We start from the raw sequence: 16,533 nt of genomic DNA on the forward strand, positions 1-16,533 counted from the left end.
TCGCGTCAACGCTCCAGAAATGGGGGCTCCCTCCCCGTAAACGTCTCCAGAAGTTGTTTTTTTTTGTTTTTTTTTTCCCTGCATTAAAGGGCCACTTGTTCAGACTGTAATAGAATTTGTTCCATCTTGTAATGCCGAGGATGCCCACTCCATAAAATATGAAGTGGCCTTTTGTGTGTGTGTGTGTGTGTGTGTGTGTGTGTGATCTGAAGCTCTTTTCTTCTTTGATTGCTACCTCTCACGCTCCTCTTGGAGGATTTTGTGACTCTGCCATGGGGACTTAGAGCGGTACAGTGTTCTCTCATCTGCCCCGCCCCCCAGTCCCCACCAACCCCCCCCACCCCACCCCTTTTCCTCTGCTCAACGCCTGCAGAATTTATTTTCTTGTTAATTCAAATGCCACCAAATTATTTTAGGGGATTCTAATTGCCGAGCTCCGTGAGTGGGATGCGTTGCCTGCGATGACGGGCGCCGTAGCCAAGGTCAGGCGGCGTCGGAGCCAGGGAACGTGGGACGGAGGAGCTGCGGAGGCTTCCCGCGGCTTAGTCATCGCGAGGCTTAGGAGAATCGTTGGGGGGGGCGACACCTCTCACGGCGCCACAACAACCTGACAGCGCCTCTTAACACGAGTGTGATTAAAAGTCATTTCCATAAGACGCTCTGCGGCTGCTTTTTCCCGGTGAACCCGGGCCTCTCAAACCAAATATCTGCTCCGCTGTAGGCGGAACTTTTAGCGGAGTCACGTTTGAAAGCATGTTTGCTCTCTGTTATCGAGAAAAAAAAGGCCTCTTTGTTTGCACAGTGCTGACCCAAAACAATGAAGCCCACTTGACTCCTTTTTAAAGACGCAATGGAAAAAAAAAAAAATAACAAAACCCAACCTGGCGTTTATTATTTGCTGTCATTTAGCTGGTGTTGCGACGCAATTATAGCTATTCAACAACTTATTATTATTTTTTATTTTTTTTAGAGTGATTCAGGTGTAGTCACATTAATACCTGTCAGCCACTGAGCTGTGCTGGGGCTCAGTGGCTGACAGCCGACGCCGACTTAAGACTGCTTTATTGTTAAGATAAAGGTAGAGAGGCAGGACCAGAGGGGCCGAGTGTGTGTGTGTGTGTGTGTGTGTGTGTGTGTGTGTGTGTGGGGTGGGGGGAGTGGGCTGGAGGGCCCGTGTTGTCTATCTGCCATTCCCACACCACTTCTCCCTCTTTCCTCCCACTCACCTATCCTCCTCTCCTGCCAGCCCGCCTTGCCTTGGCAGCCGCTAACCTGCTGGGACTGGCCCTTGATTTATTTGGAGAGGGCCCTGGAACGGAGGGGGCCAGGATGAGTGGCATTTTAATGTGCTTTTGAGATGTTTGGTCACAAGCACTATTGATCACGGGTGCCGCAGCCCCTCCACCCCCCCCCCCCCACCCCTTCCCTCCCTCACTGTCCCACAGACCCTCATGCTGCCCTGGGGGAGAGGTCTGGCTGTCAGGCAGGGAATGAGTTTCCATGTGGGCTTAGATTAATGAAATGAGGCCCTTGGTTGCGGGGGGGTGGGGGGGGGGTGCAGGGGGTCAGACCATTAAGGAATCCCTGGGCTGGGCGAGATTGAGCCTGCCAGCTGACTGGACCCCGGCTGACTGATGGACGTCCGGGGCTGAGGAGAGAGGGAGAGGGAGTGAGAGCAGGATGGATTGGATATTAGACTGTGGGACACACTGACATGAAAAAGTGAAAAAAGAGGGAACAGGAATGGATTGTAAGGCTGCGGCTCGCCATCCCGCTATAACCACCGCACCACTGCGACGAGCCTTTTCCACAGCCCACTCCGCCACAAAAGCAGCACACATTGACCCACAACTACCATTTTCTTAGTCGCGCACGGAGCCTTGTGCCATTCATTCACATCAGGTCTTACTCTAAGTAGCACAGAGCCGGGGAAACATCCAGAGGTTGTAAAAATGGGAGCCAGGGATATTTCACAGCCGAGTGAACATGCCCAAAGCGTGTTTAGCTCTCTTACACTCCAGCCTGGACGGGGGGGGGGGGGGTTATTTGATGGCCAAAACACTCAGCAGAACTCATCATAATTCGGACTGTGTGTGGGTGCTTTTGTTCTAACGTGCCAAAGCCACACATGAACACACTCATACATAAATGTACAAGCAGCAGCACTACATTCTGAAGTCACACACAAACAGCTAACATTAGTGTGTGTGTGTGGGGGGGGGGGGGGCAGGTAGCAGCTCGGGGCCTCTCAGAGGTGTGATGAGTGAAATGGATTAAGCCCCTGTGATCAATAGCCTGAGCGAATACACAGATTATCAGATTATCAGATTAGGATCTGTCCCCCATGCTGCCGAGGGGAGCCAGAGAATACATTAAAACCCGAGGTGGCTCGGCAAGATTCAATTAATCAGGTTACAGGTTGCCCCCCCCCCCCCCCCACAGTCAATTCCAGACAAGCAGCAGTGGTTTGCCGCACCCGGCTCGCGTCGGAACAAGGGCATATCAGTCTGGAACAAAGTGTTTGCAGAGCATGCTCAGTGATTTTCTTTTGCCCGAAGAACAAATTGATGTTACCTGAATATAAATGAATGTGAATACAAACGGAATCATGTGCTTTGTTTTGCTTCGGAGACAGGGCTATGTATCCCTTTGTAGCTGTTTTCGAGAAGAAATGGAGCATTTTATTATAATTGCTCAATAGTTAATGAGTACACGTCTAATTAAGGCTGTTCAAGCAAAGTTTCATTTTTTTTTTTTTGTTTTTTTTTTTTCCCCAGCAGAAGAAGTGATATTCTTTCCAAATGTAGTTTGTCCACCGCGGCACCTTGACGCAGAGGCCTGACTGCAAGTGAGCGCTAGCATTTATGGCCAGGTGAGGCTAACGGCTAACGGCTAACAGCTAACGGCTGCCCTCTTATCTCCCCTCTGCAGTGTGTACGGCTGCCCTCTGGCCAAGAAGAGAAAGAGCCTAGACAGACAAACCCTGGAAACCTCCCCCAAGAGGAGCACCTACCTAGATGACATGGACAACTCCACCATGGAGGAGTGCTACGAGACAGACGGGACCGAGGAGATGGACGACAGGGAGGAAGAGGAGGAGGAGGAGGAAGGGGCAGTAGAGGAGGAGGAAGAGGAGGAGGGAGAGGTGGAGGAGGAAGTGGAGGAAGTGGAGGGCTACATGGACTACAACGTAGAGCAAATGGAGCATGAAGAAGGGGAGGTGGAGAGAGGGGACAGAGAGGGTGAGGAAGAGGAGGAGGAGGAGGAGGAAGAGGAGGTAGAGGTGGAGCAAGAAGAGGAGGACGAGGGCGATGAGGAGAGGGTGGAGGAGGCAGAGGAGGAGGAGGAAGCGGTAGAGGAGGTGGACTATGAAGAGGGAGAGGAGGAGGAAGAAGAGCAGAGTCAAGGGCAAGGTGAGATCACTTCTTCATCATATTGTACTAAAACACGTTGGATGGGACCAGAGCAAGTTTTTAGAATTTTAAATCGAGGTTAAATACACTCACTCGCTCTCCAGCTGAGGGTATAGAAGAGCGGAACATCGACACCACTCTCATGTCTGTGTGGTCAATATTTAGGGCTACGCCCAGCAGCTGCTTAGCTTAGCTTAGCTTAGCTTAGCTTAGCTTAGCACAAAGACTGGAAACAATGTGAAACAGCTAGCCCGGCTCTGTCCAAAGGAAAGCAAAATCCACCAGAAGCAGTAGCTCTGAGTCTCACTATGAGCACGTTATGCCTTGTTTGTTTAAGGAATGCAAAAAAGACTCTAAAGACGAGCTTTAGAAGTGGATTTTGTCGCAGCTGGATACCTGTTTCTCTCGACCAGAAGGTAAATGAATGTGTTTCCCAAGACGTCGAAGAATTCCTTTAAACATTTCGCTCTGTCTGTTGAAAAAAACGTCACCATTACTTTGCGTGTCTGTGGGTCATATTTGATGGGCCGGATGAAGCAGTTTACATGCAATACAATCATCATAAACTGATGGCTAAAATCATTTCAGTTGTCCTATCAATCAATCAATCAATCATCAAAGACCTTTGACAGACAGATTAGAGTCTAAAACTAAATCGTGCTGAATTGCTAAACCCACACGAAGTCCACCGACAACGAGGTACAAAAATAGCATCTAGGTTTGGGACTGGGATTTGAGAAACTCCTGCCCAATATGCTATACCCCCCCCCCCCCCCCACACACACTCCCACCCCCACCCCCCGGCCAAGACAAGATTTGGCAGATTCTGCCTTGCGCCCCCGCATCACGATTGGACCTGACAGTGCCTTCAAGTCCAATTAAGAGTAAAGCTCTGAGAGAGGAGTGTGTTAACCCTGTTTGGCGCGCAGCTCTACCACCCAAAGTGTTGATGTGGCATCTCCGCAGCCATGCTCTGATTTCCTTGCAGCATGTGAAAACATCTCCGCGGACTGGTGTTCATTAGAGCCCAGGCCTTACCCTTAACACCGAGACTGTGGACTGCTGCCACTTCAGCCTGTCAACAGCCTCTCTTTCCAAGGGTAGCAGCTGATTACCATTTTATTTATTATTTTTTTTTTTTTGATAAGTGCAATGGACATGCCGCGGTGCGTGTTGCCGTCGCTGGAAGGTATTTACTTTCCTGATATGAATTCTCCAAATCCTTCTCACAACTGAGCTCTACAATCATTATGTTTGCTTTATTGGAATAGAGGGACTTAACAGCATTTTAATCTGCTGGGCATTTTCCCCCAGAAAGGCAAAAAAAAAAATGTATTCCATATGCATCATTAGCATGTTCCCCATTCACCCCAATACGGCGGTGGTGGATGGTCGCAGGGCAGATTCCAATCTCCTCAATGTAATAAAGGTGACATTCAGGAGCGCCTCAGTTTTTCTCAGTGGTATGCACATCTCTGTAGCTAATCCAAAGCCAATTCAGGGCAGGGCAGCCCCTCCGTTCCCTCCTTAATCTGTTTCGCTTCCATATCCCTTTTGTGTACCTTGATTGCTCTTCAAATTGCTTCCCTGTGCCACGTTTCATACCATCAAAAATTAAACCCCTGGTGGGTTGCTGTAAGAAGCCTTCCACTGTCAAAATATGTGCCTGGTCATTCGTGACTGTTCCCTCTTCCTGCTCTAAAGCCCCCCCCCCCCCCCCCCCCCCTCACCTCGCCCAAGCACCAATACTGTGTTGTGCTCATTAGATTGGGGTGTGTGTAAACGTGTGTGTACAGTGTGTGGGGGAAGTCAGTAATGTTCAGATTTGTTTTTGAGTGCATATTCCAATGTGTTTGCATGCTCTGACGAACACAGTCAAGTTCAGACTACAATTACAGATAAATCTTTGATTTGACTGATAATTAATATTTCATCAACAGTTCCACTTTTTTCTATTATTATTTTTTAGGTTTTTTTTTTTTTGTCTCATGATTTGCTCGCTCCCACAAGAAGTCAAACGCTCATGTATTATTTACCCATGTGTGGGGGGGGGCCTCTGGGTTCATTTTCTCTGCAGGAATGTAAGTGGCGAACGTGACGCCAACGTGAGCGATGTGCTCTTGGCGGCTCTGGGCGGAAATGTGAAAGGAGAGATTGGAAGTGCTCCAGGAATGAGTGCTTGAAATTACTGACAGAAGAGGTTCAGTAACCTTTTGCAGCCTGTCAGAATCAATTAGGCAGTGAAAGGAATTCTGAAGATACTGGTGATTGAATGAAAAAGAACCTTACTAGCGAGCGATGAATAGCTCCTGACTGGGGTTCATCGTGTTGCAGATGGAACACCAGATTATCTCTCAGATTTTAGATTCTCCTGTAAAAAAAAAAAATGCTCTCTCTAATTCAAAGATTTCTCGCAGTGTTTTGATTTACATGCTGAATAATGAATAAAATGTTCTCATTTGCAGCTATTTACAGAATTCTTTAGTAATATTATTAATCATAAGACCTATGAATATCTTGTTCTAAAGACATAAGGGCAAAAATAAGACTTGCCAAAGATATATTCCCTGGTTTCAAAGATTCTCATCTACCAGAGCTTACCCCAACCGCTATATTTAACTTCCTGTTCTGATTCACAATTCAGAACACAATCTGCTGTTAAGACTCTCAAAGTAAATTATTAGGGGAAGCAAAGAGCTCCTTATCCAATTTAGATGGACCAAGCCCAGAAATCTGATTTACCAGTAAAATAGAATGACGGAAATGAAATTACAAGACGTTTGTTCTTTCTTTCCAACAGAGGATGATCAGATGAGCAGCGGCGAGGGGGGCGAGGGTGATGGTGGCGGTGGCGGCGGTAAAGCCAAATCTGGCCCGGCGACGGAGAAGGACGACAACAACAACGACAACGAGTACGAGAACTACGACGAACTTGTGGCCAAGTCCCTCCTCAACCTGGGCAAGATCGCAGAGGACGCTGCCAACCGAGCCATGACGGAATCTGAGATGAACAGCAACTCCTCGAACAGCGCTGAGGAGGAAGAAGAGGAGGAGGAAGAGGAAGAGGAGGAGGAAGAGGAGGAGGAGGATGAAGAGGAGGAGGAGGAGGAGGAGGAGGAAGAAGAAGACGAGGAGGAAGAGGAAGACGAAGAAGAAGGGGAAGGGGATGAAACGCAGAGGGGTGATCTGAGTTTGGACGTTGACAGTGATGTGGTTCGGGAGACGGTGGACTCCCTCAAACTGCTGGCACAAGGTCACGGTGCAGTATTATCTGACAATTTAGACGGGCAGGAGTTCGACACAGCCGAGAACGGGGATGAGAATGACTGTACTCACAATGGGGGGAATGCGCACAACGGTGGACAAGTTAAGACCGCCGGTAACGGACAAATAGAAAACAGCGATGAGGAAGTGTGTTTGAGCAGTCTGGAGTGCCTACGGAACCAATGCTTCGACCTGGCTCGGAAACTGAGCGAAACAAAGTCTGCTGACCGAATTGCACCATCCCAGCAAAATCATTTTTCATGCGGGGATCCCAATCAGCAGTCCCAGCATCACGGCTATGGGGATTTCCACCACAGCCAGGAGGACAGGCGGACGCTTGATAGGAACTATTCCGACATGGACAATCTCATGAAGCTCGAGGAGGAGCTGAGCCCGCGCTCCAAGGCCTTCTCCAGTTGCGCACAGGACGACCGATATCACACCAACCACCGGGACTTTGATGAGGACACAGCCTCGGTGACGTCGGACCGATCCGAAGAAGTATTTGACATGACAAAGGGTAACCTGTCCCTGTTGGAGAAGGCCATTGCACTAGAGTCAGAACGCGCCAAGGCAATGCGGGATAAAATGGCGGCCGAGGCTGCCAGGAGAGACGGGGTGAGGTATAACCATGAAGACCATGGCCCGCGGCATGGCTACGGCGTTGAGCGGAAAGCCCGGCTTCCTGATGGTATGAAGAAGCCTTTCTACCATAAAGGTGAGTGGGGTTCTTTCGAGCGGACACGCTCCGATGCACGCCAAGCCTCCACTGGAAACCACATCTACGCAAGTGAAGACATGTTTACCTCATTTAACAAGCTCAGGTAAAATGTTTGTCTGCCACTGTTTGGCTCTGTATTCTATCTATCCTGTACCGAAGACTAGACAGCCCACATGCATTCTGGGAACCTCGCTATAACCCCAGGACAAGCTTTTTCAGCCAATTTGGAAATTCGCATCTCGGTAGCAGCGGGAGCGGCAGCAGCAGCTTATGTTGTTAAAATAGGCCAGCATGGAAACATCAGAGGGTAGGCTTGTCAGGCATAAGTAATGGCAATCTGCACGGCCTGTTAGGACCGCAAATCTCATCCCTGCGATGCAGCTTGGGGTAAAGCTGTCTATTTTTAAACCTGCACAAGCACTTGGGAGAGGAAGCTACAAAACAGAGGCCCTCTGCCTTTTAGAAAGGAATTATTCTGTAGGGAACAAGGACGCTTTTTTTTTTACGTTTGTCGAAGACGCTTAAGACCAACCATTCAGATCGATACTGAGTGATACCACGGGAAGACAAACACACATCCTCGGATTATCACACAGCACGAAGACCGGCAGCACTCCATCAGTGGTAATTGGCATACAGTGGACTGGACGGAGCTGGGTGTCTGCTTGTATGCGTTCGGAGTGGAGTTGCAGCCGCAGAGACGTTGCAGTGGCATTCACAGCGGTCTGATTTCGAGCTCTCTTGTTTCACTCCCCAATTATTCCTCTCATCATATCCTTTATAGTGCAACAATATTCCGACTTTAGTTAGGTTAAATCATTTCCTCCCATAAGGAAGACATCAGATGAGGCCAACAAATAAGAGCGTGCTAATTCACAGCAGGGTGATATTACACCTTAAATGCCACACAACTCACAGCGGGTATATATTGCGACTTAAATGCCACACAAATGTTAATTCCAAGAGCCTTCCGCGGCCCCCCGTGTCTGGCTAATGTTGGAATAATGAGAGGACGCGAGACAGTTGCGCCGCGATTACATCTTTCCTCGGGCGAGATAGTAGCAGACACTCGTTGACCAGGGTTCCTGTGTGATTCATAAAACGGAGCATGGCGAGGGAAGGGGTGGGGGGGGGTGGAGGGGTTCAGAGAAGAGCCCAGTTACCTAAGAGAAGCATGAGGCTGGGATGAAAATTGAACAGTATCAGAATGACCGATAACGAACGACAGGCCCACTGACTGCACATTAATTATCCAGAGATGGTATGGTAATGGGGGCCATTTGCCATGCAAAGCGCAGACCGTCCCCAGCCACAATCAATATCCCCTGCTTTCTAATACGCCCTGCATATGCACTTGGCCGCCTCCGCTCTCTCTGCAATGGAAGTGGGGCAGGCGCGCATCATGTATGTGTGCGTGTGGACATGGAGAATTATTTACTACATACTGTTCAAACACTAACAGTCAATGCAATAATGTGCCCCCCCCCCCAAAAAAAGGAATCCATTATTAAGAGGCCACATTTTACATGTGCAGACCAGGTGCTTTATCAACATGAAATGTCCCTGCCTTTATTGCACTGGTGCCAGACAGAAGAGCCAGACATGACATAGCAATATTGTACCAAACTCATACGCCTCTAACGTGACATAGACAGATGACAGCCACAGAGGATAATGAGGTGGTGGTGGTGGTGGTGGTGGGGGGGGGGGGTCCAGATGAATGAGACATGGGATGTCATTTGGTGACTTTCTTATAAATGCATGAGGTGTCCTACATTGCTCCAGCTCCACAAGCTCTGCTTTAGTTTGGTTCGCCGGTGAGTGAGTGCCTTAGGTGGAGCTACTGAGTTACACAGGCCTGTAAAACTTTAATCAGCGGTCTGCCTGTCCGGTGGCGTGAGATAATAGCCGCTCCCCTGTCTGTTTTTGCCGAACACTTGGTCCAGATGAAGGTTCCCGTCACTCAAGTGGCTCCAAGCGATTGTGATTCTACGATCTGATACAACAGACATTCAGGGCCGTTAATGCTTCGCGAATGTTCCTAATTTTTGCATTTGAAGCGGTAACATAAACCGCACCCCGCAAAGAGCCACCGCGTTGTTGACTGTAAGAAGAATCCTTGACCTTGTTGGAGAGTCGAAGTGTTTTTAAAAGGGTGGACGGTTACATCTGCAGAGGCGATGCCAGTTGGCACGGCTTGGCACCGCTGCCTTTTGGTGGCAACTATATCCGATCTGGGTTTTGGAAGAAATAGGAGAATCCGGTTTTGGGGAGGGAAAGACAATCTCATCCGGCGCGCGCGCATGTGTGTGTGTGTGTGTGTGTGTGTGTGTGTGTGTTTGAGCTGTGTGTGCCTTGGTGAGCCGTGACGGGCCTGTACATGACAAGCTGTCATGTGTTGGATGTGTTTTAATGAATGAGGGGCATGATCAGTTCTTAATGGAGTCTAAACTGAGACGCTGTGGTGTCGAAGGTCACGAACACAGGAGTTGTGATATTTCATTCAAGTCTTCGACAATTTCGACGCCGTTTCGACAAACTTCATAATCAACAGATCTGTCGTCGAGCCAACTGCCGCATCTTTGTCCCTGTCAGTCTCAAACTTGAAATGTGTTTGGTTGCAGTAATCAAGGGCGTAGATGTGGTTTCAGGTGTGGGTGAGGTGGAGGGTGGGGCACATGAAGTCAGTGATACTGATATACTGAGATATATATATATATATATATATATATATATATATATTTCATTAAGACAGATAGAAACACACATTTTGTGTTCAGGTGTGATCACATCAATATGACTCTCTGCTCACAGATGCTTCACGCGCCGACAAGAAGGAGAGCCGGTGTCCGACGCCGGGCTGCGACGGCACGGGCCACGTGACGGGCCTGTACCCCCACCACCGGAGCCTGTCCGGCTGTCCGCACAAAGACAGGGTGCCGCCGGAAAGTAAGCGCTCCAGTGTCGCACGCCAGACAAACATTGGTTTGACTTATTCACTCAGCCTGTGGCCTTCGTGTTCTTGGATGTTCAAGAATCGGCATGCCCCCCCCCACCCCCCACCCCAACCCCCACCCCTTCGTCCTGTGTGCTGTGTACTCGCTGTCGTGGTTGGACTGTGTTTGATATGTCAGCGGGGAAGGGGGTGGGGGGGTGCACAGTGATGGGGTCAGACAGGTTCCAGCTGCACTTCTTTTCTGACCTTTTTTTGCATGGGGCCGTGGTTTTTGCTTGCTGATCGCCAGCCCGGCGGTGGCGGCGGCGGCGGCGGTGGTGGTGACGAGGTGGGGAATGAGACCTTGGTGACGCGCAAAATAACGGCAGCGCAGCGATTGGTGGGACGATCGAAAGCCGTCAGTCGACGGTGCCACTTGAATGCATGAGGCTTTCTCCTCCACTTAACTGACTGACCGGGATTGAGAGCATTACGCGCCCCATCCACTGTTGTCGGCTTCATCATCGTAGGGGGGGGCATATATGGGCTGCATGCCTCCTCACAGCATGGTTTGTTCTTGCATGTGCGTCTGATAGGAAAAGGTTAACTGTCGTGCTGCTGTATTCCATTAATTTGTGAAGCTCTGTAAGGCCTCCGCTTTTCGCTTTGTTTTGTTTTTCTGGCAAAACTTGGAAATGCTCACAGACCTTGATAACGCTGAGCCTGCTTCAGTCATCCATGCCATGAACCCCCATTCATTCATTTATTTGTATTCCTTGCTCAATTAAGTTGTGTTGAATGGCAAGGCGGTATCATATCTGGAAGCCACGGATCAAGTGAAGTGGCAATAAACATTAGCCTTGAATGAATGGTGAGTTTTTCCCTTTCAAGACTTTCACCCCGGCTATTTAGTCTCATTCACCTTGTGCAAACTTCTCAGTAAAAGCCCCTTTACACGTTTCATTAACCGCAGCGTGAAAAACCAAGTTATGATCTGCCGCGACCCAGACAGCAATCAAAATAAAAGAGGGGGCTCAATAATGGCGAAGAAATTAGTTACCATTAAAGCCCGGCTTGTAAAGACCAGCGGCGCCGCGGATGACTCTTGTTCCGTGCGGCGGCGCTCACACAAAAGGTCCCCGACCTGAGATGTGCTCGTCTCCCAGAAATCTGAAATGGCTCGGAGCGGCTGACCTTGACCGGGATCAAGAGCCCCGAAATGGAATTTGGAATGGGTTCGAATTGATTGTCACTGGAGATTTGGGAATACAATGTCTGTGTTGCCTCCTCCTCCTGTTCCTCACTCGAGTAGGCTGACTTGTTTTTTTTGTCGGGGGGGGGGGGGTGATACAGCTAATACATGCACAGGATGCTTTGGATGACAAAGAAAAGTTCTCTTCTTGATCCTTGTGGCGTCATCTTCAGTCCTTCTTCCCTGACTTCGAAAGGATACACGAACCTGCCAGCTCATGTTTTATTTGCGTCTGACCCCCCCCAATTCAGACAGATTTCCATCACAACTGTTGATTAAACTGTCTAATATGGGGCGGGTTTCGGAATCTCTTGCGTCAGTATTAAAAGAACTGGACGGCAGTTCACGTTAAGTGAGTGTTGGCTTCTAAATCATGTCGTGCCAAACGTCTGCGTATTACATTGAACTAGAAGCCATACGGACTGGAACCTGGAGCCAGCTGCCCCGCCTAGCAGCCTACCGCTACGTCACACGGATCGCGTTGCCGTGATCGGCCGTAACGTCCGCAGGCATTTTGGTCTGGAAAACGATAATGAACCGAGAGGTTCCGGACTCATTTGCATTCGCTGTTTAAAGATGACCAGCTTTCGGTGACACGCGAGTTGTCGTCACCGTAGCTCTCTGGAGTTGTCAGCCACGCAGCCTGCCGGGTGTCCGTCAACATGTGGCCGATAGGCTCTTTAAAGGTAAAGATGAGCCCACACGTCACACATGTAGTTGGCTGTGGGGAAGATTCAGCTGTGGGCGAGTCTGTCTCCCCTATTAACACATTTGCCGTACTGAATGGACAATGTATTATTAATGCATGGGCTTCGTTTAATTGGGAAATCACACAGTGCAGACTGCTCCTTGGGAAATGTGAAAAATGACGATTAAATTACATCTCAAATTCATTAATTCCCATTCCTGTTTGCTCATTGTGGCTCTTTTCTGCAGGATGCTGAAATATTTAACCACCTCACGAGGGAGTCCTTTGTTTTGGTTTTTCTGCCTTTAAAGTGAATTACCTTTGTAATATACAAGGCATTCGGAGCCGCATCGCCTCCCGTTTGCGCCCTTGTGTTGTTCCTTTCCTCGGCGTCCCCGCTGTTCTATCTGCGCCCGCTGAATCGGCGGTGGGGGGGTGGGGGGGGCCCAGCGCTTCAGTTTCTCGCCATTCCGCCTGTGTCTTCGCAGAGGGCAGGGCAGAAGTGGGATATGCATAATGTATTGGCTTGTGGCATGTTGAGGTGGCGGGCTCTGTCCAATTACCTGCGCCGAACGCCAATTAGTATGTAAGGGAGGGAGGATGATGAGGGGTGAAAGTTTAAGGGGGTGATAATGATGAAGCTGGTGCCGATGGGGTTTTTTTGCCCTGCTCCGAGACGACCCTTCCCCGTAACCTACCCCCAGCCCGCAGCGCTCCGACGGCTCCTCTTGGACATCCATAGATCATTAATCTAATTGGCTGGTTGCCGAGGGGATCTGAGACAGTTATGGACTGTTTTAATGGTAAATGGTATTGAAGACGGCGCTCTCTACCCTCTAACAACGTGCGGACGACAACAAGGCGCACTCTATCAAGGAGCTGGATTCCGTCCGTCCGTCCGTCTGCTGCTTCTTCCTCATTGATTTCGAGGCTCGTGTTTTGCATGATTATTAGCTGTTGGTTGCTCTGCTCTCTGCATGCCCCCCCCCCCCCCCACCCTCCCTCCAAAAAAAAAAAAAAAAAAAAAAAAGTCCCTCCATTTCCGCCTCTCGCTGGCTTTGTCCTGTTAAACTTAAATGACATCTTTTTATTCATGACCGTCCCCCATTCCATGAATACTAATTTGAAAGGGCCGGATAAGTGGAAGCAATATGGTGGTTGGAGTGGGGTGGGGGCGGGGGTGGGGGTTGGTGGTGGTGTGGGGGACCTCGCCTGCCCTCTCCAACTAGTGTTCATTAAAATGAAGAAGAGGTCATTTGGGTTCACGCAGGCTCATTTCTTAATGATGTTTAGAATGCCAAGCTCCTCACACACTAATAGAGCTCACGCGTGATTGCAAAGGGGCTCCTAACCTTCCCTTGTCTTTCACTCCTGTCTCCTGTCTGCGCGTGAAGTTGTGGCTATGTATGAGAATGTTCTTAAGTGTCCTACGCCTGGCTGCACGGGACGCGGCCATGTCAATAGCAACAGAAACTCCCACAGAAGGTAAGTGACGGCCTGCCCATGTGAAACTGGCACTGTCCATGTTGCACCCTCCTGGTTTTGTTTTTTTTGTCCTTTTTTCCACTGTGGGACTTTTTTTTTTTTTTGGGAAGTCAATCCACCCCCCCCCCCCCCACCACCCCCATGTCATCTTTTTGTTCAGCTGTTGTTCAGCCCATTCTTTTTGTCTCTCCGACACATTCTTTTCTGTGTGTGTGTGTGTGTGTGTGTGTGGATGTAAGTGCAGCCTCTCTTATGACGTCGGCCAGGAGGAAATGATTAAAGTAGTTCGGCTGCTCAACAATCCCACAGTTTGACTGATTAGAATGCAGCAATTCGCACCCTCGCTGCATAAATCACTTACCAGCTCATGGCGGAGGGTGGAGTGCTGTGGGGGGTGGGGGTGGGGGGTGGTGGCATCCATCAGGTGCATGTTTGGAGGGAGAAACCGAAATAGCAGGGCGCTGTCAGACGGGGCGAGGTGACAGTGAAAGAGGAGTGTCACCCACAGCAGATGCTCAGGGAGTCGGGCATAGCGGCAGCCATTAGCACCTTTCTGCCACTCAGCCGGGGTGACAGGAGAGGTGCAGACCTGGGAGGACCGGGATGCCTCCACGCTGTGCTCAGCGACACAGCTGCGGCGCCAAACGGGCGCAGTAAACCTTCACTTTTACCAGAAAGAGCTGATATAAACCTGCACATACGAGCGCACACTTCCCAGGCCGACACACACACACACACACACTCGTGCCTCCTCGCACACATTTGTGACAGGTGCTCATGAGCACGGCTCTGTGCTGGCTTCAGGCCATTGTCAGAGCTCATTTTTTTCACCGTGGCCCGGCACACCGCGGTTGACAGACTGGATGGAGAATAATAGGGGTTAAGGAGAACAACATCAACTTTTGTCACATTTGGTCAGTGAGTTGTCAGGAGGAAGTTTTACAGCCTTAAATTCTCTCAGAACATACTGCAGGTGTAGATCCGAGGAGTGTGTGAGTGTGTGTGTGTGTGTGTGTGTGTGTGTGTCTTGTCAGCATGTGTTTGAAGGGAACAAGATGCTGTGGAATGCACATTAAAAAAAAAAAAAATGCACATTTGTCCATATGGGAATATCTATTCTGAGAATGATTTCAAGCCGCTCAACCAGAAACACGCAAGCTGTTGCCAGTTGCGTTGTTATTTAAAGTGTTAAAAGTGATGAAAATTCATGATTTTGCGCTTTTAAAGAGAGACTTGCTGAGCCACAGCCAGGTAGCCGTTTGGGATCGATGGGCCGACAGACAGACAGACAGACAGGCTGGCAGACTGGCTGACAAGTGCTCTCGACAGCACGCGGCGGCGCGTTCAGCGTAACATCGGGGCGTGTCACGTTCCACTGTGCCTCGCTTAACCCCGCCTTCTCGTCCCAGTCTGTCAGGATGTCCCATCGCCGCAGCCGAGAAGCTGGCCAAAGCCCAGGAGAAGCACCAGGGCTGCGACGTCCCCAAGTCCAGCCAGGCCTCGGACCGAGTCTTAAGGTAGTGTTCACTCTTCGCTTCAATCTACAATCGGAGGTAGCCAGAATTTTGACATGCAAATGAGGATTTTATGCTAAGGTGTCCTGTCATGTTGGAATCTCTTGTGCCCCCCCCCAACCCCCCCACCCCCCCGCCTGCCTTTTGTAAAGCTTTGTTTTTTCATTTTATGTGTATGCCCCCCCCTCGTCCCCTGAGAATACTTCCGAGAGACTGCATGTTCATTCCCGTGCTCACCTTTGAAGGCAACGTTGCTTTATTAGATTTCAACCAAACTGGCCTTGTTTATCATGGCGGAGACAGGGCCTTTTGAGTAAGAGTCTCTTTGATAGTCCTGAAAATGGTATGATGAAAAGTCTTAAGTAATTTCCATATTTATGAGCAAAGTCCACATTTATATCTTAACTGAACATCAGCAGCGCCGCCAGATCTTACATTTCATTTCTCCCTGGTCTTTGGATTGGGGACATAAATGCATATGAAATGATAAAAGCACATCAGGAGTGTAATGAAAGAAACGCAGAAATTCAATTTGGACTGTTTTCTTTTTTTTTTTTTTTTTTTTTATTGACTTGGCATGAAAAACACTTGTTATGAGGGAAGAGAACATCCATGCTATGGTGTATAAAAGGAATGCCCCCCCCCCCCACCACCACCACCACCACACACACCCTTATTCACTCTGCCATCTACCAGCATCATCCTCCATACTCTAATCCTGGAGTATTACCATAACAGCCTGCCCCCTCCCCCTTGCATCTGCCCATTTTCTTTAACCAAACCCCAAGTTCCCTCTCCTTCCCACTGGGCAATTTTGAGTGCCTCGGTCCAACTTCCACCCCCTGGTCATTTATTTTCCAGGCCTATGTGCTTTGTCAAACAACTGGACTATCCACAGTATGGTTACAAGAACAATGTCTCCACCAGCACGCCCCGCTCCAACCTGGCCAAGGAGCTGGAGAAGTACTCCAAGACCAGCTTCGACTACAGCGCCTTCGACGGCAGCAACGGCCACCAAGTGTACGGGAAGCGGGCCATCGCACCCAAAGTCCACGGACAGCGGGACACCTCCCCCAAAGGATACGACGGTACTATTTTACAGCTAGATAAAATGGCATCTTTTTCTCCATTCCCCACCGTGGTGAATTTACTGTTGGAATTGTTGCGCGCACCCATGAGTAAGACCGAGTAAACATTTCAGGGTCACAAGCATATTTTGTGCCACCTCCTGATGTGGCGTCTTATTTCAGACTTCAGACAC

General features: G+C 49.5%; 1 protein-coding gene across 1 annotated transcript in view; it reads left to right on the forward strand.

Annotated features, from left to right (window-relative positions):
• The first annotated feature begins 461 nt into the window (after positions 1-461).
• myt1lb (myelin transcription factor 1-like, b) overlaps positions 462-16,533 on the forward strand; it is a 31,749-nt gene continuing 15,677 nt past the window's right edge. Inside the window, exons 1-7 of the mRNA XM_070920674.1 lie at positions 462-482; positions 2,900-3,413; positions 6,214-7,395; positions 10,213-10,347; positions 13,668-13,758; positions 15,168-15,275; positions 16,134-16,360. Coding sequence (XP_070776775.1) covers positions 462-482; positions 2,900-3,413; positions 6,214-7,395; positions 10,213-10,347; positions 13,668-13,758; positions 15,168-15,275; positions 16,134-16,360 — 2,278 coding nt within the window. The remainder of the gene's footprint in view (positions 483-2,899; positions 3,414-6,213; positions 7,396-10,212; positions 10,348-13,667; positions 13,759-15,167; positions 15,276-16,133; positions 16,361-16,533) is intronic.

The sequence above is a fragment of the Enoplosus armatus genome, chromosome 15 (genome assembly GCF_043641665.1).
Source record: "Enoplosus armatus isolate fEnoArm2 chromosome 15, fEnoArm2.hap1, whole genome shotgun sequence".
In the NCBI taxonomy this organism is placed as follows: Eukaryota; Metazoa; Chordata; class Actinopteri; order Centrarchiformes; family Enoplosidae; genus Enoplosus; species Enoplosus armatus.